This window comes from Leguminivora glycinivorella, chromosome 6, assembly GCF_023078275.1.
Source record: "Leguminivora glycinivorella isolate SPB_JAAS2020 chromosome 6, LegGlyc_1.1, whole genome shotgun sequence".
Lineage (NCBI taxonomy): Eukaryota > Metazoa > Arthropoda > Insecta > Lepidoptera > Tortricidae > Leguminivora > Leguminivora glycinivorella.
In genome coordinates, this window is record NC_062976.1 from 2,080,301 (window position 1) to 2,103,306 (window position 23,006).

Genomic DNA, 23,006 nt, shown 5'->3' on the forward strand with positions numbered 1-23,006 from the left:
TGTTTCTGGTAGAGAGTTCCACATATTAACTATGCGATTCGGCAGGAAGTGTTTCTTAGGGTTGCTAGCACATGGAGGTTTGATAAGCTTTTTAGAATGCCCTCTTAGTTTTGAGTTCTGGCTTAGTATATATAGGTCTTTCATATTATTCACATTGTAGTGTCCAGACAAGATTTTGTAAGTCTCAATGAGATCACCACGCTTTCTTCTATCCTCCAATGATGTAAGACCTAATTCCTGAAGCCGTTCGTTGTATGGCTTATCTTTCAGTGAAGCGACCATTTTAGTAGCTCTTCTCTGGACTTTTTCTAATAGTGTAATATCCTTTTTGAAGTAGGGGGACCATACCTAAAAAAGCGTATTCAAGCAAAGGACGCAGGTATGTCTTGTAAATCCCAACAAAAAGATCCTTAGTGATCACATGGAATGCCTTTCGAATCATATACAGCATAGAATTTGCTTTCTTCGTTATATTGGTGATATGCGTGCCCCATTTCAGGTCATGCGAAACAGTGATGCCCAGGTCTCTTTGACTGGTAACAGCTTGCAGGGGAACAGAATCAATGTTGTAACCTAGTTTCGGGTTGGTTTTCCCAATGTGAAGAACTGTGCATTTGTCAGGATTTAGCGATATGAGCCAGTCTTTAGTCCACTGGACTATGCGGTCTAAGTCACTTTGGATAATGTTATTAGTTATAAGTGGATTACCCATAACTTTGGTATCGTCAGCAAATATTGATAGTTCTGATTGCACTAAGTACACTCTTTAGGTCTGTTATAAATATGCCGAACAGGATTGGTCCGAGCACTGAGCCCTGCTGCGGGACACCACTATAGACACTGTGAGCACTAGATAAAGTTTCTCCTACTCTTACTTTAAATATCCTGTGAGATAAAAAGTCCGATATCCATTCAAGGAGTTGACCACGAATCCCAAAGTGCTCCAATTTAGCAATAAGCCTTCTAATAGGTACACGGTCGAATGCCTTCTCGTAGTCTAAGTATATAACGTCCGTAGGCTGACGATTGTCCCAGTCACGTGTCCACTTATCAAGGCATAGAAGAAGATTCGTTACGGTAGATCTCTTGGGTACGAAGCCATGCTGCTCATCGATTATTACATTCTCCTTATTGATAAAATTCCTCTTAATATCTTATTGTGCAGGACGTAGATACCAGATTGGACAACTGGGCGTCATTCTATCATCGTAAGGTTCATTAATCCGAAAACGAATGACGCCCAATTGTCCGATCTCTATAGTTAACAAATACTCTGCTGCTTTTATGAGTATAAATTAAAAGCGGTATCTATGGATATCCAGCCTGGGTTTTAAATTTAGTGACACAGTCTAGTCATTGAGTCCGGCAGGATTGCATTTCCCATACGTAGAGTACATCGTACATCTGTGATAATCTTAGGGACCATCCACACTCATGAGTTGCGGCGGAGTTGCGGCGCGCGCCGCAACTCCGCCGCGCCGCCTGAATGTAATTCAAAAAACGTCTCCTCAGTACATTTAGTATAGGAAAGACGTAAGACGCGGCCCCAGGAGGCGCGGCGGAGTACCACTTTTGCTGTCTTATAGCTTTTATGTTGTTACCTTTGGCTTTTATACACCAAAATATGAAGCTAATGAGAAGTCACCGTCCTTACCATCAGATCCATCAGGATCACACTCGCAAGGTAGACAGGGACCATCGGGAACTGCATTGTAGTAGCCAGTTAAACAGCGATCACAAAGAGGACCTGCGCGATTCTCCTGAAAAAAAAAAAACCAAAATCAAACTTAAAACTTTTGGTTGACTTGTTATACACAATATTAACAAGTTATAATGGAACCCCATGACTTTGACTCAAGGAGTTCTCAGCATCAGTAAGGACTCCGGAAGGAGGCAAACTGTTAAAGAGCCTGATGTTGAGCACCGCCAACACGGATATACTAAACAGAGGTTATTTCATATTTAGAGGCTGGTTGTACATATATAGTTTGTAAGTTCTTTTCCAAGCCTCTTTATGTAAGAATGATCTTCTATTTAAGGAGTAATATAGTCTAAAATGTAGAAAATCAGCAACTTACCGTGCAGTTAACACACAAGATGGCGCCCGTGTCGTCAAACTGACACGCCCCCCGCTCCCCACAGGAACATTCAGGAGTCTGTTCACAAGATTCTGTGCAGTGGGGACCACAGGTGTCGTGGAGACATTTACATTTTGCACCCTGAAATAGGTAAGGTACGTTTTAGGTTGTTTTGCAGGAAGGACCAGTGGCAGTCACCTATTCAATTCATCCACACCGGGGTGAAATTTCTTCACTCCAATGCGCCCTCACAAACGGCAAACGTTTGAAATTCTACAGGCAAAGCCCGGGTTGTTCACCAAAAAAACAAAAAGACTAGGTATCGATATCGATTCATAATGTTTTTGGGCCATTTTTTTTTTCAAAGTTGTCCACCCCACTTTTTTATAACATGGGTATTTTTTTACGCGATTATTACTCAGAATCGCCAGGTCTTTCGATCCTGATAGGAGAAAAAAAATCCAAGATTTTCATACATTTTTTCGAACTATCCATTCCGTTACCGCCGTACAAAATGTATGAAAATATGGTAACGGAATGGGAAAAAACCTTGGGACACTTTTTTTCTCCTATTAAAATTGAAAGAGCTCGCGATTCTGAGTGGAAACACTGGAAATCATCTAAAAATTTCCAAATCCAAAAAAAAGTGGGGTGGACAACTTTTGAAAAAAGAAATGGCCCTACTAACTCTTGAAAGATTGTGACTTGTGACAGTATTTGGTTTTGCCTCGAGAATTCTGGCCACTGTGGCTTGTATTAGAAAAGAACTTATTAAGTAATATGACTCACACTTCTGTCAACGTGGCAATGCCTAGCATGGGAGTGACAGAGACAGCGCAGCGCGCGACAAGAGCGAGTGCGCGCACAGTGTAGTACTGCGAGGGGGCGGCAGATTGCGCGGCGCGAAAGGAGATGCGCACGCGACGCTCAAGGCAACTCTTGAAAGGTAATAGCGACAGTATTTTGTTTTGCTGCGAGAATTCCGGGTAGCGGGAAAGAAGTATGTGACTTACGCTTCTGTCAACGTGGCAATGTCTGGCATGGGAGTGACAGAGACAGCGCGCGACTAGAGCGAGCGCGCGAACAGTGTAGTACTGCGAGGGGGCGGCAGATTGCGCGGCGCGAAAGGAGATGCGCACGCGACGCGCTGGGACCTCTTGAACTCTGATGTGCATCTGGAAGTAAAAGTTACAATCATTTCATTAAGAGTTTTGAATGATTCACGGTTATTTTCATTGGACTTATGTTGACCGGGATATAGACCGCGATTATCGTTTTGATTTTTGCTGAGCTCCCGATATTTCGACGCAGTTGCATGCATCATGAATCATGATTTACCACCACCGTCCAGTGGTATCAATTGAACATTTCTTAGTATTTTGCTATATCTGAATGGTTAGGCGCTTTTCACTAAAACTTTTTTTTTCTTTACTGCCAATTGAGACAGAAATTTTTGATATTCAGCCATAAAAAAACAATTAAGCGGGTAAAGTGTTACCTCTAAGAAAAAAAAATGAGCAAATTTCAGTTTGGAAATAAATAATTGGAAAAATAAACGCAAATTGATTTTTTTTTCTGAACGAATTTCTCAATAATTTTCAATCAGGAAACGGTATGCCAATCCGTATTTATATATACTTGGCCTGCAACCCTCTATAAATGTGCAACATAGTCTTACATTTCTGTGTGTACGAAACTTTGGTGTACTTAGTAAAATATTGAAAATACCTTGCCGATTTACTATGAAATAGACACCAAATGTAAATATGTTACTAAACAGACTTTCTGTTTCTGACTTTCTTACATCAATGGCACCCTCGCGGCACCTATGACATGACGTGGCGTAAACAACGTAACTCAGCAGACGGCACGTGTTTCTAAAAACGGCAGCCTTGTTTACCGCCTGACAAACAGACTGACAACTTAGCTAAATAAAAAACTGTTCTTGGAATAAAATGTTTGGGTGCTTTTTGGAAATCGATTTAGATGTGGATATATATTTGGACAAGGCTCCGAAAAACGCACGTGTTTCAAAAAGCTCTAACTTTTCTAACGTCGTCATTGCTCAGGATAACGATTTCAGTCTATGCGCCCAAACGCACGCGTGGTTGATGGACCAGACCCGTTGTAGCTTTCCTCCAAGACCCGTTGTAGCTTTCCTCCAAGGTACATCAAAACGAGAACGTTTATTATATCACCATCATGAACAAAGGCCTCTCTTCCAGTACGCCACTTCTCTCGGTTCAGAGCTAGTTACATCTAGTTGTGACCCGCAATTTTCGGATGTTATTTATGAGATTCCAGGTTACCTTTTTAAGGGAAAAATCCTTTTATATTCTTTGCACCTACCTCTCCGTTCTCCAAAGGTCTTGGGCTGGTGAACTGTGTCGAGCACGTGGGTTTGTCTGCTCTGCGATTCTTGGCTGCTCTAACTTTCCGTCGCCTCCTTTCAGGACGGAGATCCCACAGTTTTCTACAGTGCTCCTGCAAAACATAAATAAATAATGAGCAGTGGCAAACAAGAAAAACGGGCCTCTGGCTCGTTTTTGCCCATAACGCGCAAGTTGTGGAATGAGCTACCTTCTGAGGTGTTTCCCTTGCGCTATGATATGGGGTTCTTCAAGAAGGAGTATTTAGAGTTCTCAAAGGTCGGCAACGCATAGGCTCCTCTGATGTTGCTTATGTCCATGGGCGGCGATGACTGCTTCCCACCAGGCGGCTCGTTTGCTGACTATTTCATAAAAAAAACCCGAATGGTGGAATTGGTAACTGGTAACGCATTGGACCGGCAATCCAAAGGTGTGGGTTCGAGTCCCATGTTCGCCAGAGTCGATCACTGTTGATTTTTTCATTGCGATTGATGTCTGCATTATATTTAAATTTTGTCTTGCACTTCCTCATAAATATCCTCACCTTGTCTCCAAACGCGCTGATCATCTTCCAGTCCTCGTTATCAGATGAGGAGACCTCCAGGGACCAGGCTAGAGGCCGGGGCGACGGCCCCGACTTGATGATGACGTGGACTAGCTCCATCTCCTGGAAAAAAAGACAAAATTTTTAGACATTGAAAACAAAAATCGTGTTTGCGGAACAATTTGAGTATGAGTAGCGTACGGATTGTAATGGTATACAAAATCATTCTTCTAATACTGCAGTGTATAATTGTGTGTAATTTCTAGCATTACAAATACGAACGTTTCCGGAAAAATACGAAGTAAAAACTTTTCGTACTACATCTGAACTAAGTAAACCAAAACTAGCGACAGCTTAGGTAGTTATCAAAGCCATGATATACCTACCATCGGCAATACTGTTAACTGTACATTTGTAATCGTTATTACAAGGGCATGTCTAGCGATGGTTAGCTAAGAGTGTTGCTGTTATTACATACCTATGTTATTTATTAGTCTATTTTACCACCCCTTTTACGAACGTTATTTAAAAACACCTCAAATATCAGTTCACTTATTTAATCTTAAAACTCCTCAAAGACCAAAAGCTCAACCATCAATTAAGCAACCGTTCAGACACGGGCAGTGAACAAACAGACGAACACACGTATCGTGTTCGGCTCTTTAGCGCATGAGAGCTAATCGCTGGGACAATATTTGAGTGTTTGAGAGAAAGGTACGTGTTTAATTGACGAATATCGGCATCTTCTGGGCGAGCTCACTCCATCGTAGGCCACGTCTTTGCCTTTGGCTAGTCTGTGGTCAAGAGTAAGCCCATTTATAATAAAAAAAAAAATCGACAGTTTAACAGACACCAGGCGGGCAAGCGTGGTCGCGTGGTATGGCCTATCGCGTCAGTGTGTCATTTTCGCACTTTCTGTAAATGCGACTCACCAATTTCATCGTACAAACGAACTCGACTGTCTTTCGTGATTTTTGAAACAAGAGCTATGAATGCTATGATTTTTCAACATAGATTAATTAATAAAATCTGTGTCGGACTATTTTGCTTTTTATCAGTTATATTTATTTAGGCGCTACTATAACTATAGTATTCTAAGTATGTATCCATTTTAGAAATAAAACATCGATTTTAGAGATGACACCTACGCGATATTTCACCTGAGCTGTCCTTTTATTACCACTAATTAATTCCCAAATCCCTAAAATTCTCAAATCGAAAGAATTTTCATTTGCTTGTTGGTATGTCGGCAATGCCAGTCCTTTAACCGTGTATTTAAAGACTTTCATTGTAATTTCGGTTACAAATACATCACTAAAACCTAGTTACTGCGCTTTACGGTGAATTTATTACTAAAAAATATTCATAATGCCACACTGAAACAGGACAAACCAGCAAAGCTACGCTAAAACCCCGCTAGTTGTAAAAGTATACCTTCCAAAGTTATTGCGCCAGTCCGACAGTCGGCCGAGCGGCTCGCGCGCAGAAGGTTGTGCGAAGGCTGTAGTGGCCGGTGAATGAACATTTTCTCCTTAAAATGTTAAGAAACCGAAGACCAGGTAAGTGTTAAATATCTTTTTTTTAAGGTTTTTTTCAAGCACAACTTGCGTTTTGCTAACGTATTATCACACGTTTGCCGCGACAAGTAAATACCTAACTCAGAAGTTATTCGATCAAGAGCCCAGTTAAAACTATTGTGTACAAATAAAGCGTTAACAAAAAAGTCAAGAAATTACATTGTACCATCCTATTGCTATGTAGGCATTGCCATAGCCACATACATTTTGTAAGCATTGATTTACCTTACAATGTTTAGTACCTATGTAGGTATGGATTACTTGCGCAACATTATATCACCGTCAAGTTGATTTAATAATGCAGTCAAAAATTAAATTAATTAATGTTATTTCTTTTAGGCTTGTTACGAACTTCAGGATACAAACGTTAACAGAGATCTGCGAATAAAATGTATACCGAAAAACCGACCACAAGTCATCACACCAGCAGTAAGTTCGATCTTTACCAAGGAACATTCTATCGTTGTGTATTGTTTCAAGAATTTTTGAGATTGATACCTCAGAATTCTTTGCCTAACTTAGCCACGTCGAACGTTTCTGCTTTAATTTTCAATGCTGACGAAAATACATCAATTTTAAAACTCCCTTTTACTGGTCCAAGCTAAAACCGTTGCTGACGATCATCGAATTTGGGTTTATCCTTCGTTGTAACAAAATCGAACAACGTTTACTTCTTTAATCATTCGTAAAATGCTTCTCATCTTGATATAAGGAAAGAAGGTTTTTGACTATTCCGTCGCAGACGCATTGAAACTATAAGTGATGACTCGAAAGAAGAAGAACTCTATACCTAGCATGTAAAAATTGTAAAATGACAACATATGTATCATCCAAAATGAAGCTTTATCTTGATTTATCCGCTCCAATTCATACAAACAACAGAGAAACAGACTTAAATTTAACCTAGTTAATACAATTTTAAGCAATGATGCACCTGATTTTACCAGAAATTGTTAACAAAGATCTCTATATTGATTCTAGTTTAAAGAAAAAAAAAGATGTATGATATATAAGTATTCTGCTGTACCAATTCATTCAGACCCTTCAAATCCAGAAGTTTTACATACAGAAAAGGAGGACTGACCTACACATAAGTACATATAACCATTTATCGATGTAGAACCACCGTCGATATAGAGCACTACACTCTTAATATTAATAATACAACTGTCGAAAACCAAACGCACAAAAAAAGAAAAATAAATTTTAAGAAGAACGGAATCAAGCGGAAAGAGAGAAAATTATTATGTCAAACAATCCTAAATGTATTTTGAATTTTTGAAGTATAAAATAAATAAAGATTGCTATTTTCACTTGCTTGGCGAATAATAAATGAAATCCGTGTTTCTTTTTGTAAGAACTGCCAATGTCAACCGTTTTTAACCTTATATAACTCGGTAATAAAAACATTATTTTAATAGTGTATTATAGTAATAATACGAATAACTTTGGATATCCAAGAGCGACACCTTTCGCCGTGTCGGTATAGCAAATTGATTTGTTGCAATGTAAAAAGCGAATTTTATTGTTTCATATTAATGTTATGTTAGTTTTCACTAATGTTAGAATATTATATTAAGTTTAAATATGTTAATTTGTAACATAACTTATAACGAGGTTTTTTATGCATGCAAATAAATGGTTACAATATCATACAGTTGTCTTTTATTCATTTAACAAATTGAATTGCTCTTGAAACTTAGTGCAGGTACTGCAGGTAAACGGGACATTGCTAAAATGATAAACTCCTTTTAAAAAGAATGACAATGCTAAAACCTAGTAATCGTCGCTGCTGTAGAAACCGGGTAGGTCACTACACGTAGCTTTTGTTGCGAAGCAGGGACGATGTCGTTGAAGCGATAAATAAGCAAAGCAACGTTAACTTCAAATTATATTAAAATTTAAATAAAAATAAAACTAAACGTTACAATTTCGATTTTTGCGTAAGCGGCAGCCATATAAACCAAGCGCGCGGGTGCATATGAACGCGGTCCGAGAGCAAGTGGCGGGGCCCGTCGATCCGGCCCCCGTGGCGACGGCGGGTGATGCGCGCGGCGCGCGGGGCGTGTGACGTATGCGCCGCTGCTTTGTGACTGCGCGCCCAGCCGGCGGTTTAAGTGTCATGAGCGGAGCGAAGCGGGTAGCGAGTTACCGCTACACTGGTTTGTCATATAGCGGGCTTTTAGATTAGGAATGCATACAAATTATTTCGATGTTAGTAGTCATTGCATAGCTTAAAAACGGTTACAGCATTTTTTTAGAGCATATACGATAGTATAAAATTGTTTAGTGTCTTTGCGGTTATTAAGCCATGTTTTTAGATTATTATGCAATGCTCAGTTACGATTATTATAAACACGTAAATTTACTTTGCCGTTATCAAGCCATGTTTTATGTATTATTCAATCCTAAAAAACGGCTAAAGTATACTTAACCGTGTTTTAACAGTAAAATCATACATATTTTAGGAATTATTTGCATAACTTAAACACAAAATGGCGAATTTCTAATAAATTAAACAATATTTAATTAAATTGATTTTAAATAATGTTAGCGTGAATTTAGTTTTAATTTAATAATAAAAGAAATCTGGACTAAATCGACACATTTCCTAGAGATATGGGTTTTTATGTTTTTTGCCCATATCTCAAAACTATCATTTGTGGGTTAGATGGGTTTTAGTGATAGGACGGCAGAATGCCCTGCTAGCAAAAGGTCTTTACTGTATAAAATTGTGCCTCAAAAGGCTACCCAAGACGCCAGTGCAATCAGATGCATAATAAACTCGACACGTTAAGCCTAATTGCAAATCTAGCATCTTGTGTCGCGAGACTTGTTACCGAGACGAATACAAGCTAGTTATTTTAATCGGGTAGTAAAGTAACAAGTATGCGCTAGGTGCACTATTATGTGCTTCTCGACTATGACATGGGATTTTTCAAGGAGCAGGCGTCCATAGATGACGGTGACCGCTTTCCATCAGGCGGACCGTATGCTTGTTTACCACCGACGTAGTATTAAAAAAATAAGCAGGTATATAGGGTTCTCAAAGATCGGCAACGCTTAGGCGGCTCCTCTGGGTACATAGCCGAATGGCACAAACGCTCACGAAACGCTCACGAAACGAAACGCTCGTAGATATCTATCTCTATCGCTCTTGCGTATTGGCGCGACAGAGCCAGACTACCTTTAGCAGCGTTTTGTTTCATTTCGCGTCGCAGAAATGCCATTCGGCTACGCCACCTGATGTGCTTATGTCCATGACTGCTGTCGATGACTGCTTCCCATCTGAAGGATCGTCTACTCGTTTGCTGCTATCATTAAAAAAACTACTGGTTCTGCCAAAGAAAGCGCGCTTAGCGCTAAGAGAGCGGAATTTCCAACCCAGATGGCGCAGGTTCGAAGTGTGAACTCGCTTCGAACCGATGAGTTTTTCCAAATTCAAAAACCGATTCTCCGATCAGCCACCAACATACTCGTAAAACAACTTTAAAAATAACTGTCTTCCTAGAAATTAACGACGAAAGAAAGCGATAGCCGCCTTTTCCCTGATATCTTCCAGAATACGCAACATCCTCAACTGGAATATTTGGAATTACCCTAATGCACCGTACTCTACATTGTAGCAGGAACAATGGAGATGAATGTGGACAAGGCAGGTATTTGAATAATCGATTCAGTAGCCAATCAAAATAGTAAGTGGCGGGACGGGGCATGTATGGCGTCGGGTTAAGGGGAAGACGGGTTTAAAGACGTACAAGTCTTTATAAAATCAACAAAATAGCAAAATACACTAATTGATTTTCTTAACCAAGTTTTATTTAACTTATTTTAGAACTTGGTAACTAATTAATATGTAATCATGGCATGTTGCAGCTATGTAACATGCCATGATTCACCATTCATAATCTCATGACTCACCGTTTTTTGAGTGCTACTGAAAGTACCTACTCAACTCATCGGATTACGCATTCGAGTAAGTACTTATCACAAAGATAGGTGTAGAAAGGTCTGGTAATCGAAAATACTGTGTAATAGGGACTTACATAACTATAGCAATTGAATTCTTTCATCGACCATAGGTATGTATCCATACTAATATTATAAATGGGAAAGTGTGTGTGTCTGTTTGTTTGTCCGTCTTTCACGGCCAAACGGAGCGACGAATTGACGTGATTTTTTAAGTGGAGATAGTTGAAGGGATAGAGAGTGACATAGGCTACTTTTTGTCTCTTTCTAACGCGTACGAAGCCGCGGGCAAAAGTTTGTACTAAATAAATAAATAAATATTATAGGACATTCTTACACAGATTGACTGAGTCCCACTCAAGAAGGCTTGTGTTGTGGGTACTCAGACAACGATATATACTAGCTTTTTCCCGCGGCTTCGCAAGCGTACTAAAACTAATTTTATTCAAACGTTGAACTTTGGACTCCCATTTCACCCCCTTAGGATTGTACGGTTGGCGGAATAACAATAAAATACGGAGCTCGATTACATGTGTTTATTGTTCAAACTCAACTTACAGACTACTCAATACATGGATGATACATGACATATATATCTATAGATACACATACACCACACGCCCCCTCTTCATTTAAAAAAAAAATACATAATAGAGAGTGTTTTTTTTTTTTTAGGAAACATATGGCTTAGTCCTATTTTTGTGCAATATATTTTGCTTATTTTTATTATCTAAAATGATTACATTTGGTTGTATATCCTTAACTACCTTATATGGGCCTAAATATAAAGGGTCCAATTTATTGGCGCGAGCTTCATTTTTTACCAAAATTAAATCGCCTTCTGCATATTTTACAGTGTTTACATCAGTGTCGTATCTGTATTTTCTTACCTCTTTACTTTTACAAAGATTTGTCTTAGCATCTAATTGCGACTTTTGAATCCTATATTTTAATTCGCATGGGTAATCGTTATGGTTATATAATGGGTCTAAAGTATCTGTTAGATGTGTCGGTATACTACATAATTTGCCAAAAACAAGTTCAAATGGGCTATATTTAGTTTCACTGTGTACAGTGGTATTGAAAGCAAAAGACCAATAAGGTAACCATGTACTCCAATTTTGGGGCGCGTTGTTTGTTTGAATACGTAAAAAGGAAATTAGATTTTTATGACTATTTTCTAACGCACCTATAGTTTGATGATGATAAGCGGTTGAGGTTAAGTGTGTAATTTTTAAGAGTTTGCACACTTCTTGCATGGTAGCTGAAATAAATTCCGTCCCTCGATCGGTAAATAACGATCTCACTAGGTATGCCGTAGCGTAGAATGAAGTTGTTTACAAATGCAGTAGCAACCGCCACCGTTTCTTTAGTTGTTAGGGGATAGGCTTCGACATACTTTGTGAGGTCGCACTGTAATGTTAATATATAATTATAACCATTGTCATCCTTAATTAACGGGCCAACTAAATCTAAAAATATTCTACTAAAAGCTGACTTACCTGTGTCAGTTATTGACATTGGTTCTCGTATATACTTACTGTGTTTCTGTCTCTGACATGAATCGCACTTTTTCACGAAATTTATGACATCTTTTTCCATGCCGTTCCAGAAATACAGTCTTTTAATATTGTTTAACATGCGCCTAATGCCAGCATGGCCACTAGTTGGCAGCATGTGGTAGTCATTTAGTATGACACGGATTGTGTCTGTATCGGTAATCCTTTTTATTCCTCTTAAAATATGTAACCGTGGGCCGGTCCACGTTGGTAATTTATTAATGGCACGCGTTAACTCTTCTACTTTTTCTTTATTATTGTCATTCTTTATAACATACAAGTTATTTACATTTATATTTGTACAAAACAAACTCAACGCCCTCGCAAAGGCAGCTCGTGCGCAATACGATCGGGATGATGGTTTGACGTAAATTATAGACTTCGTTTCCAAAAATGCGAAGTCTTCGCTCTCTTTTGTGACATAATGTTGCAAATTATTGATATCTTTGTCGGTGCCCGATTGATATTCCGAAATAAAATACGCCGATTTTCGGTACGCCGACAACGATTCGCCGACGTCTGTTTTGGCCGAATAACGATTGGAAGATTCTCATTTCGCATAATATTCGTTCGTAAACGGAGTCAGTAGGCAGAAATTTGATACGCCGATTTACTTTTCGACGAACAATCATTTAGTAATTGTAAAAATTGGCCGACACAAAATTGGTCGAAACACAATAGGTCGAGTGATCATTTGGTATTTTTTTTTGGTGAGTTGGCTGGAGCCTGGAACTTGGGTAAAAAGTGTTCTGCGGATTCAAAAATCTAGTTGTTAGATCGTTTGTAAGAGTAATTCACATTTATTTAATTTATTTATTTATATTAATCATCATGTTCTAATGATTCTAAGGATTAATTTTAGTAAATTATGTATTGTTGTTTTCAACTCACCAATTTTTTTAAAGAACATAATGTTGCCAGTGCATGTAAATTATTACCGCAACGAAAAGAATTTCACATTATACATTGTTCAAGACCCCCCCCCCCCCACGTTTTTCCCGTGGGTGTCGTAGGACTGTGGGGTATGGGTTAAATTGTGGCACTGTCACTGCAATGTCACAATCTGGATTTCTTTAACCCTTTTTTGCCAAGAGTGGCACTGAAACTTAGTAGTTCATGTGCTCTACCTACCCCTTTATGGGCCTGTATGTATGTAAGAAAAAAAATCGTCTATAAGTGCGTAATTTTTTTACAACAGCGATAAGTCAATCATTCGAAAATATTTTAACAATGTATAAAAATGAAACGTTATTCGACTAAACGTGGCCTAAACGAAAATATTACTTTGCTAAATGTAAAATGTCCAATAATAGTTCGGATAATTTGCACAGAAGCGAACTGAACTGTATGCGAATCAAGATTCTACGTAACGTTATTCGACCAAAAGTGACAGCGATAGTTTGATTATTCGGCTAAATGGCATTCGGCGAATCGTTGTCGGCGAATCAATAATCGGCTAAAAAATTGTCGGAGAATCATTAGGTAGCCATCTTTGTCATGTAGATTTAGCAAGAGTTCTGTGTAATTATTTGGTACTTTTAACATGTCTACCACTCGGGGTTGGGGTGTTATAACTACTTGACTGTCAGGAGATTTATTTTGTGGTTGTAACATATTTTCATGTTTCCTTCGTTGAGCCCTAGTTAGAACTGCTATGATGTTTTCATGCATTGCTTTTAATTCGTCACTACTGATTCTTATACGAGATAATGCATCGGCTGCGACATTGTTTGTCCCTTTGACATATTCGACGTCAAAATCGTACTCTTCCAGTACTAAACGGAATTTCATTTGGCGACTATTTGGATTAGACATATTAAATAAATATATTAGTGGTTTGTGATCTGTTTCGATTTTAAATTTCTTACCATACAGGTATGGTCTAAAGTATTTTATTGACCAGATAATCGCCAAAAGTTCTTTATCTATAGTAGAGTAGTTGATTTCCGCTTTATTCAGAGTGCGACTGGCATAAGCTACGGGTCTATTATCGCCGTTACTCAGAATCGCACCCAACGCATAACCACTAGCATCAGTTTTCAAAATAAATGTGTTATTTTCGTCAAAGTTTGGGTATTGAAGTATGGGTGGATTTGCTAATTTTTTTTTTATTTCATTAAAGGCTGCATTGCAGTCATTTTTCCAAACAAATGGTACATTTTTCCGGCATAGTTTTGTTAATGGTAAAGTAATTTCTGCAAAAGAGGGTATGAATTTTCTGTAGTAGTTTGCGAATGCAACAAATCTACGAACGTCATCTATATTTTCTGGAGTTGAATAGTTATCAATAGCTTTTGTTTTTTCTAGATCAGGTTTGACACCGTCTGATGACACTATATGCCCTAAATATAATAATTCTTTCTTTAAAAAGTTGCATTTATTAGGATTTAATTTTAGATTAACTTGCCTAAGTCGAGATAATATTATATCTATAAGATTTTTACTGTGGGTTTGTAGGTTTCGGCCGTAACAAATTAGGTCATCAAGATACACAAGACACTTTTCATGATGCAAACCCGCCATTGCAATTGTCATGGCCCTGGAAAAACAATAAGGGCTTGTTTTCAGACCTTGGGGTAATCTAGTTAGCTGGTAATGCCCTGAGTGTGTAGTGAATGCTGTTAGTTTTCTACTATTTGGATCTAAATTTAATTGATAATAACCTTGGCTTAGGTCAAGATGTGAGAAATACATCGCTCCTGAAAGAGAGTCTAAAATGTCCGTTATATTAGGAAGCGGAAATTTGTCATCAACGATCTGATTGTTTAGTTTTCTAAAATCTATAACTAATCGCCATTTTTTTACGTCAGAGTTAGATTTTTTTGGAACTAGGAGAACTGGGCTAGACCACTCACTATTGGATGGTTCGATAATGTCGTCTGCCAACATTTCTTTAATTTTTTTATCTATTTCATCCCTATGAATTTGTGGCAACCGATAGGGTTTCACATAAACAGGAACGGAGTCTGGTTTCAGTGTAATATTAGGTTGATAAATGTTTGTGGTCGACAACTTATCTCCTGGTAAATGGAATACGTCAGAGTATTTTGCGCAAATATTTTGTATTGAGCGTCTTTCCTCTGTATTTAAATGAGACAAATTTAAAAACGACAGCATTTTTCGAACACGTTCACTGTCTATATTGTCGCATTTTTCAAAGTTACAAATATTGTAGTTGTTTAAAGTAGTCAATTCCGGATTTAAGTTCGTTAAGGTCACGCCATCTTCCCGGGTGTTAAGTATTTGTATGGGAATTTTCCCATTAATAGGCGGACTAATACTTCCTGCAATGAAAATCCCTTTACCTATTTGTTTCGGAGTTACTATACAATCTTCTTCGAAATTTGTCCTTATAAATATTATTTTTTCGCATCGCGGCGGTATGAATAAGTTATCATTGTCATCCGGTTGTCTTGTACATATTGGTAACGTAATAATCTTATTTAAGTCATGGTTAAATAATGAGAACATATCGTCGTAATAATCTATGAAGCAATAATATTTTTTTAAAAAATCTCTACCTATCAATGCATTCGTCCAACACGGCCAATCTTTTATGACGTGAAACTTGTGTTCAAATTCCGCACCATTTATAATGAAGCTAATGTAAACATATCCTTCGGTATCGAGACGTCCCCCGAGGCCATTTACGGGAATGCTACTTTTAGTAATCGGAATGCTAAGCTCAATTACAGTTTCAAGGCTTATAGCGCATAATGATGAGCCCGTATCTAATAGCCAAGAACATGTTACGTCATTGACGGGTAATTCTATGTAGTCACTACTATCACATGAAAATATGTTATGCACGAAAAAACTCTGATTCATTTTCCTGTGTTGCCGGATTATTTGTAGTCTCGCTTGAATTGGGTAAATTTTGGTTTTCAATGTAATTTACACTCGGGCGGTTGTAGTTGTAATTACCTCGATACATGCTACGCGAGTAACGATTACCCCGGTGCATGTGTCCTCGATAGAGCGGGCGCCCGCGGCTGCCCGTACTATAAGTCGCAGTCGAATTATTTCGAGTTGCGTGTGAGTAGGCGTGTTGACCCCTACTACTTTGGTTGTACCATGTGTTCCTGCCTCGGCCTGTAAATGGACGGGTGTTATACTCACCTGAGGGTCTTCCTCGGGATCCCGTAAACATCTCCTCTTGCGACTGCTGCTCCCTTGAAGAAATTTCTTCGTCTTTAGCAGCTCTTATGACGTCCTTTAAGGATTTGTAGTCACGCGCTGTTAATATAATGCTTAAGTTACGTGATCTCAGGCCGTCAGTGAAATTTCTGATTGCTAATTTTTCATTAATCGGTTTTAACACGTCGAATGCTTTTTTGTCACCGTCGGCCTGCGATATCGTTAAGTCTACGAAAAGTTTTTCTAATCTTTTACCATACTCATCGATAGTGCTAGTGCCTTGTTTTTCTTGAATTAGTTGAGCGTGAAGCGCGGTAGGGCATTTTTTTGTTAATAAATGCAATTTTAGGTCGTCTATCAGGTTTTTACAGGACGTATAAGAAGATGATAGGCGTAATTTTGCGCTTTCTGTCAACCTAGTTTTTAAAATAAATTTTATTAAATTCGGTTGACTGTCCGAGTCAATCATGTCACTGTACAATTCTATGGCGTCAATCAATTTCTTGACGCTGTCTTCATCGCTCGTTATTTCAGGCAATAAAGACACCGCCGTTTTAAGGTTAAACTTTTCCATGGTGTTTTTGCTTTCAATGCCCTGTGCCGTACAAAATTCTTGTAACTGTACGTACAAGTTTTCTATTCGAATACAAATTTCTTTAATAGGAATTATGTCACTACCCTTAATAAGATTTTTTGATATATCTGCATCTAATGTCTCTGAACACTTTAGGTATTGTGTATACAATTGAGTAGCTTTTAACAAGGTATTTTGCAACACATTAGGAGTTCTTTTAATTTTTGCTAATTTTTGTGTATTGTCTTTAAGTTTTTTTTAAACTGTCGAAGACACTAGAAAGTTCTTCCACCATTACATACTATAACTAGGACACATTGCACTATGTAGCACACTGTTTTTTTTTCTTACGTGAATTTAACACTCACTATTACGACACCGTTGTTTAACACTGCTCCTGCATTTCCTCCTGCACTAGACGTCGTCGTCTGCTGGCCGCTTATCCCTTCTAAACGATCTTCTGAACATGACGTGATGGTTGATTTCTCGTTGAATCCACTTCTTGTGGCACTTATGGTATATTTTATATATTCCGTAAAGTAACGTCAGCAAAACAATGAATAATATAATGGCTAGGATGATGTTGGTGGTGAAGGCATGAAATTTCAATTGTTGCAAGTCGACATTGTTGCTGCCCCCTGCTGCAGTTTGAGCGATTATCACTTCTTCTTTTTTCTCAGTGGAAGTTGAAGAACCCATTTGGAATTTTCGTTGCACTGGTGTTATTAGACACTAAAACTTTTCCTGCTAACGGTTGTACTGCGATTATGCAAATTATCGGCTGGAATACTGTCTGTTCTAGTAAGGCCGCAAACAGTCTCGGTTTCGAATCACTCGCGACGCACATATTTGGTCTGATCACTGACTTATTAGGCAAACACGCGCGGCGCGTGGCGACTGGCCAAGGGTCGCCATGTACGGTTGGCGGAATAACAATAAAATACGGAGCTCGATTACATGTGTTTATTGTTCAAACTCAACTTACAGACTACTCAATACATGGATGATACATGACATATATATCTATAGATACACATACACCACAGGATGTGAATTTTGAAAAATCCTTTCTTCGTGCTTCTCTACACCTTATAAGGAAGCTACGTGCCAAATTCGGAATTTCTAGGACCAGCGGTTTCGGCTGCGCGTTGATATGTCAGTTAGTCAGTCAGTTTCTTCTTTTATTTTATATATTTACATACATACTCGACTCGACTCGACTCGAGAAGATATGGGAGAATAGAAGCATCAACCGCAAAACAAAGATCAGACTTATGCGGACCCTAGTTTTCTCGATCTTTTTATACGCGTCCGAAACCTGGACCATTAAAGTAACAACCCGCCGCAGAATAGATGCGTTCGAGATGTGGTGCTGGCGAAGAATGCTCCGGATCTCATGGACTGAACGCCGTACAAACGTCTCTATTCTTGAGGAACTCGGCATCAAAACGCGACTCTCCACTATTTGCACCCAACGTGTGCTGGGTTTCTTCGGCCATCTGAGCAGGACCGCACCAGATAGTCTAGAGAAGCTCACAATCACGGGACGCATGGCAAGGAAGCGAAGAAGTGGAAGCATGGGCACGCGTTGGGCAGACAGAATAACGTCTGTGACAAAGACCACTATGCAGGCTAGCATGCACCGGGCCCAGGATCGAGTGGCGTGGAGACAACTGGTGAAGAGCATCCACATTCGTCACGTCCCTCAGTCATGAGGATACGACAAAGAAGAAGACATACATACATACATACATACAATCACGCCTGTATCCCATGAAGGGGTAGGCAGAGCACATGAAACTAATGTTTCAGTGCCACTCTTGGCAAATAAAGGGTTGACAGAAAACGAAACTGTGACATTGCAGTGACAGGTTGCCAGCCTCTCGCCTACGCCTATATATTTACCTAGATAAATAATCACTCCTGTAAAACCGTCGCCCACGCAAGCCACGGCGTAACAGTCCAAGATTTCAGAGTCCACCAAACTTGTCTATGTTTATACTTAGACCTGATTTAGGCCTGATTTAGACGGCGTGCGAACTCGCATGCGATTTTAGTTCCATTGAGGGCTATTGAGGTCACATACAACTTTGCACAGCCATCAAATACGGCAATGTAATAAAACTCGTATGCGAGTTCTCGTACCGTCTAAATGGGCCCTTTCTCTATAGTATATTACGGAAGCTCTTTGAATCTGAATACCTACATAGATTAGTATAGTCAAAGACCAATATAACTCCGTATAAACAGATAAAGTCTAAGAAAAAAACGTGCCTCAGTACCATACAGAAAAAGGTACGGTGGCCTAGATGGCATTACACCTTTGGGGTACGCTCAGCTAGATGGCGCTAATATTAATATTTGACATTTTAAAACATATCAAGCTAAGAATATGGGCCAAATTGTCAACAATGAGGTTATAAAGTTTTAAGCCTGTGTCAAGAGATGGCAGTCTATGCACTGTGATTCCATATTTTACTTCGACAGTAACTCTCTATAATACTCGTCTATACTAATCCATATATTCAGATTGAGAGAGCCTTCCCCTTAACCCAGGAGCCTGGGCCGATGGCATCGCCTTGTAAGGCGCGGCTAATGAGGGCCCCGGCACGCGAGTGTGACTCACAAGGCATGCCCTGGGAGCAGGGCACCTTTTTGTACAACGGTAGCCAACAAGGCCCTTGTAGCGAAGAGTACAATTAGTTACTTAAATAGTTCTGGCACACCGATACAGAAGATTCAATTCAATTCAAAATATCTTTATTCATGTAGGCCTAGTTACAAGCTCTTATGAATAGTTCATTACATATATATTATGATCTTAATCTAACCTAATTATCAGAGCAATTTACTGTTGTAATTATTGTTCATAATAATATTGAGTCTATAATATACAATTTCATAAAAAATAATCGTTAAACAAAAAATATATACTTAGGTATATTATGTATATATAAAAATACATGTCTAGAATATTTCTAGGAAAATCCACTGTCCAAAAAAATACAATATTAATTTTATCAACAATAATAATAAAAAACAAAAAATAAGAAACTAAAGAGTAACTGATGACCTGATGGCGATGACAGAGATGGTAGACGATTGGCAAAGACATATGTAACTCCGTATAGACAGATAAAGTCTAAGAAAAAAAATTGGTTGTCTGTAAAGTCGGTTTACGGACGGTAGTTTGACGTGACAACGTCAACCGTGCCGCGCTCTCGCTAGCGGAACGAGACAATGCGGAACGGGACAATGACGTCAACTTTTTCGTTCATGCAGCCCGTAGTAACGAGTTATAAGACGTTGTCACGTCAAAAACGTACCTCGGCAGCATAAAGAAAAAGGCACGGCGGCCTAGATGGCATTACATCTTTGGGGGACGCTCGGCTAGATATACCAAGCTAAGAATATGGGTCAAATTGTCAAAACTGAGGTTCAAAAGTTTTAGGCACTGGTCCCACCGTGAGCTAGTAAGCTATGAGCTATCGGCTATAAAAACGAACAAAAGATAATCGCTCCCGTGCAAATAAAAGAGACACGGCGATGTTTACCGTTACTCGCCCAGCGGTGAGCTATCAATGTCGCCGTGTCTCTTTTATTCGCACGGGAGTGATTATCTTTTGTTCGTTTTTATAGCCGATAGCTCATAGCTTACTAGCTCGCGGTGGGACCAGTGCCTTAAGCTTGTGTCTAGAGATGGCAGTCCATGCACTGTGATTACACATTTTACTTTGACAGTATAACTCTCTATAATACTCGATCCTCTTTGACGATTGGGTCATTTGGGTCACAAACATACAAATGTTAAAAAACAAATTAGCAAAATTAGCAGACCAAATTCAAGTAGATATTGGGACGGGATTTTTCCTACAGATAGCTTAAAACAGCCTAGATTACATCGCAGCATACCTATTAGAATATAGGTAATATACATATTTAATGTCCTATTGTGTGCAAGTGTAGTATTTCTTCAAAGAGGATGTTGACCAAAAGTAACACAGAAAAATTGGCCAAAATTTACTGTAAAACTGCATTCAAAGAGAACTGAAAGATGAAACGAAAATACAAACTTCCCGCTAAAATCAATCCCTGAAAAGAATCGCTATTTTCATACGTGATTGATTCCAGTTGGCGATCTGAAGATAAAACAACCTTACCAAACGCGATTACAAATCGTCAGTCAGGTGCGCGCTACGCCACTAAACGGTCATGTGGAATCCAAAATGGCCGATGCCTTACAAGAAATCAGAATAGAACATAAGAGGCGTCACACACAAGGACCGGCGGACTTAAGCAGGGTGGCCAAAGTGTCAACACGGAGTCAGCCCGACCTGTATGGAGTGCATAGGAGTGAAAAGCGAAGTGATTTTGTTTATGTGAATTCTGCTTTGTCGGGAGTGTGGACGATGTGAATCAGGCGCGTTAAGTGCGCCACCTACATGGTAATTTTAGTTGTATTATTAATTTGTTTAGATAGTTAGATAAGAGAATCCGCTAGAGCGATTATACAGCGCTGGCAAACGCGCGCAGGTACCAAGTGTGTGTGTAAGGTACATTTACAATGGTTTTTTGATATAGGGACGTGACAAAAAACTATTAACTTTGGTTTTATAAAGTAACCGAGGGCGCTTGTCAGTTTCTCCATACAATTAATGGACAAGAGGACGCTGTTAATTTCCAGGGAGGTTTACATTCTAAACGTAAAAAACTCATTCTAGAGGCTTTGAGTGTAAGGGGCTGATGATGATATTATTGTCAAACTTAGGAATAAATATTTTCAAAAACATAACACAAAATAATTATTTAATATTAGGCCTAAGACTAAATTATTATATAATTAAGGCCTCGTTACCCTTTGGATTCGAAGATCAGTGTGCGTAGCCGAATGCACTAAACGCTAACGAAACGCTCACGATAATATATCTTTCGTAGCTATCTATCTCTATCGTTCTTGCGTATTGAATTGGCGCGTTTCACGTCGCAGAAATGCCATTCGGATACGGGACCTGATGCCAGTCGTTTTTAAAAAAATAGTGCCTACGCTAACTCTTGGAATTAATTGTTAAAACTAGTTGGGGAGTTTATTGAAAAACCTTAAATTTTTTGACCAAAGCATGAAACTTGGCACAGTTGTTCCTTATATCAAAATAAGCCGATTAAGATCGGGAGCCTTCGGGAGCCTCCCCCCTGGGGCCCGGGAGGGGGGGTCAAAGTACCGCTTCACCCGGCTTGGTTTGAAAAATTCTAACTTACCCCGTTTAGTTAATAGGTCATTTTTGGTATCGTTTTCGAGTAAATCAATAACGTAGAATTCGTTTTTCGTACTAAAATGATCATTTAATGGTAAATAAAATAAAAAAAATTAAAAAATTTGAAATTTTCATCCATGATTTACAAATTCAAGTTATCATAAATGACAAACTGTTTGCTTTTTCTATAAATAAAAAATATGACATGATAGCCTATTTAATATAGATTATGAAAAATATAACTTTTATCCACCTTTACTAACGTTAAGTTCCACAAAAAAATTACTTTAAGACGCGCGGCGTCGGTACGCCGCGAGCGTAATTTTAAAATGCCTTTATTTTAGAAACTCTATTAGACCCCGTTTAGCTATTAGGTCATGTTTGATATCATTTTCGAATAATCAATAACGTAGAATTCATTTTTGGTACTAAAATTATAATTTAATGGTAAGTAAAATTAAAAAAAATTAAAAAATTTGAAATTTTCATCCATGATTTACAAATTCAAGTCATCATAAATGACAAACTGTTTGCTTTTTCTATAAATAAAAAATATGATATGAAAGCCTATTTAATATAGATTATAAAAAATATAACTTTTATCCACCTTCACAAACGTTAAGTTCCACAAAAAAATTACTTTAAGACGCGCGGCGTCGGGACGCCGCGAGCGTAATTTTAAAATACCTCTATTTTAAAAACTCTATTAGACCCGGTTTAGCTATTAGGTCATGTTTGATATAGTTTTCGAGTAAATTAATAACAAAGAATTTATTTTTGGTACTACAATTATAATTTAATGGTAAATAAATTAATAAAAAATCATCTATAATTTGCAAATTCAAGTCAACAAAAATGTCAACTGTTTGCTTTTTCTTTAAATAAAAAATATGATGTAAAAGCCTATGTGTATGTCACCAAACACCCAGACAAGTTTGGTGGAAACT

The 23,006-nt window shown here is 38.5% G+C and overlaps 1 protein-coding gene across 1 annotated transcript in view; it reads right to left on the minus strand.

Annotated features, from left to right (window-relative positions):
• Positions 1–1,723: 1,723 nt before the first annotated feature.
• LOC125226931 (laminin subunit alpha-2-like) overlaps positions 1,724–23,006 on the minus strand; it is a 162,876-nt gene continuing 141,593 nt past the window's right edge. The window contains exons 4-8 of the mRNA XM_048131112.1: positions 4,992–5,114; positions 4,428–4,562; positions 3,092–3,253; positions 2,095–2,219; positions 1,724–1,760 (exon numbers count right to left, since the gene is read on the minus strand). Of these exons, the coding sequence (XP_047987069.1) occupies positions 1,724–1,760; positions 2,095–2,219; positions 3,092–3,253; positions 4,428–4,562; positions 4,992–5,114 (582 nt within the window). The remainder of the gene's footprint in view (positions 1,761–2,094; positions 2,220–3,091; positions 3,254–4,427; positions 4,563–4,991; positions 5,115–23,006) is intronic.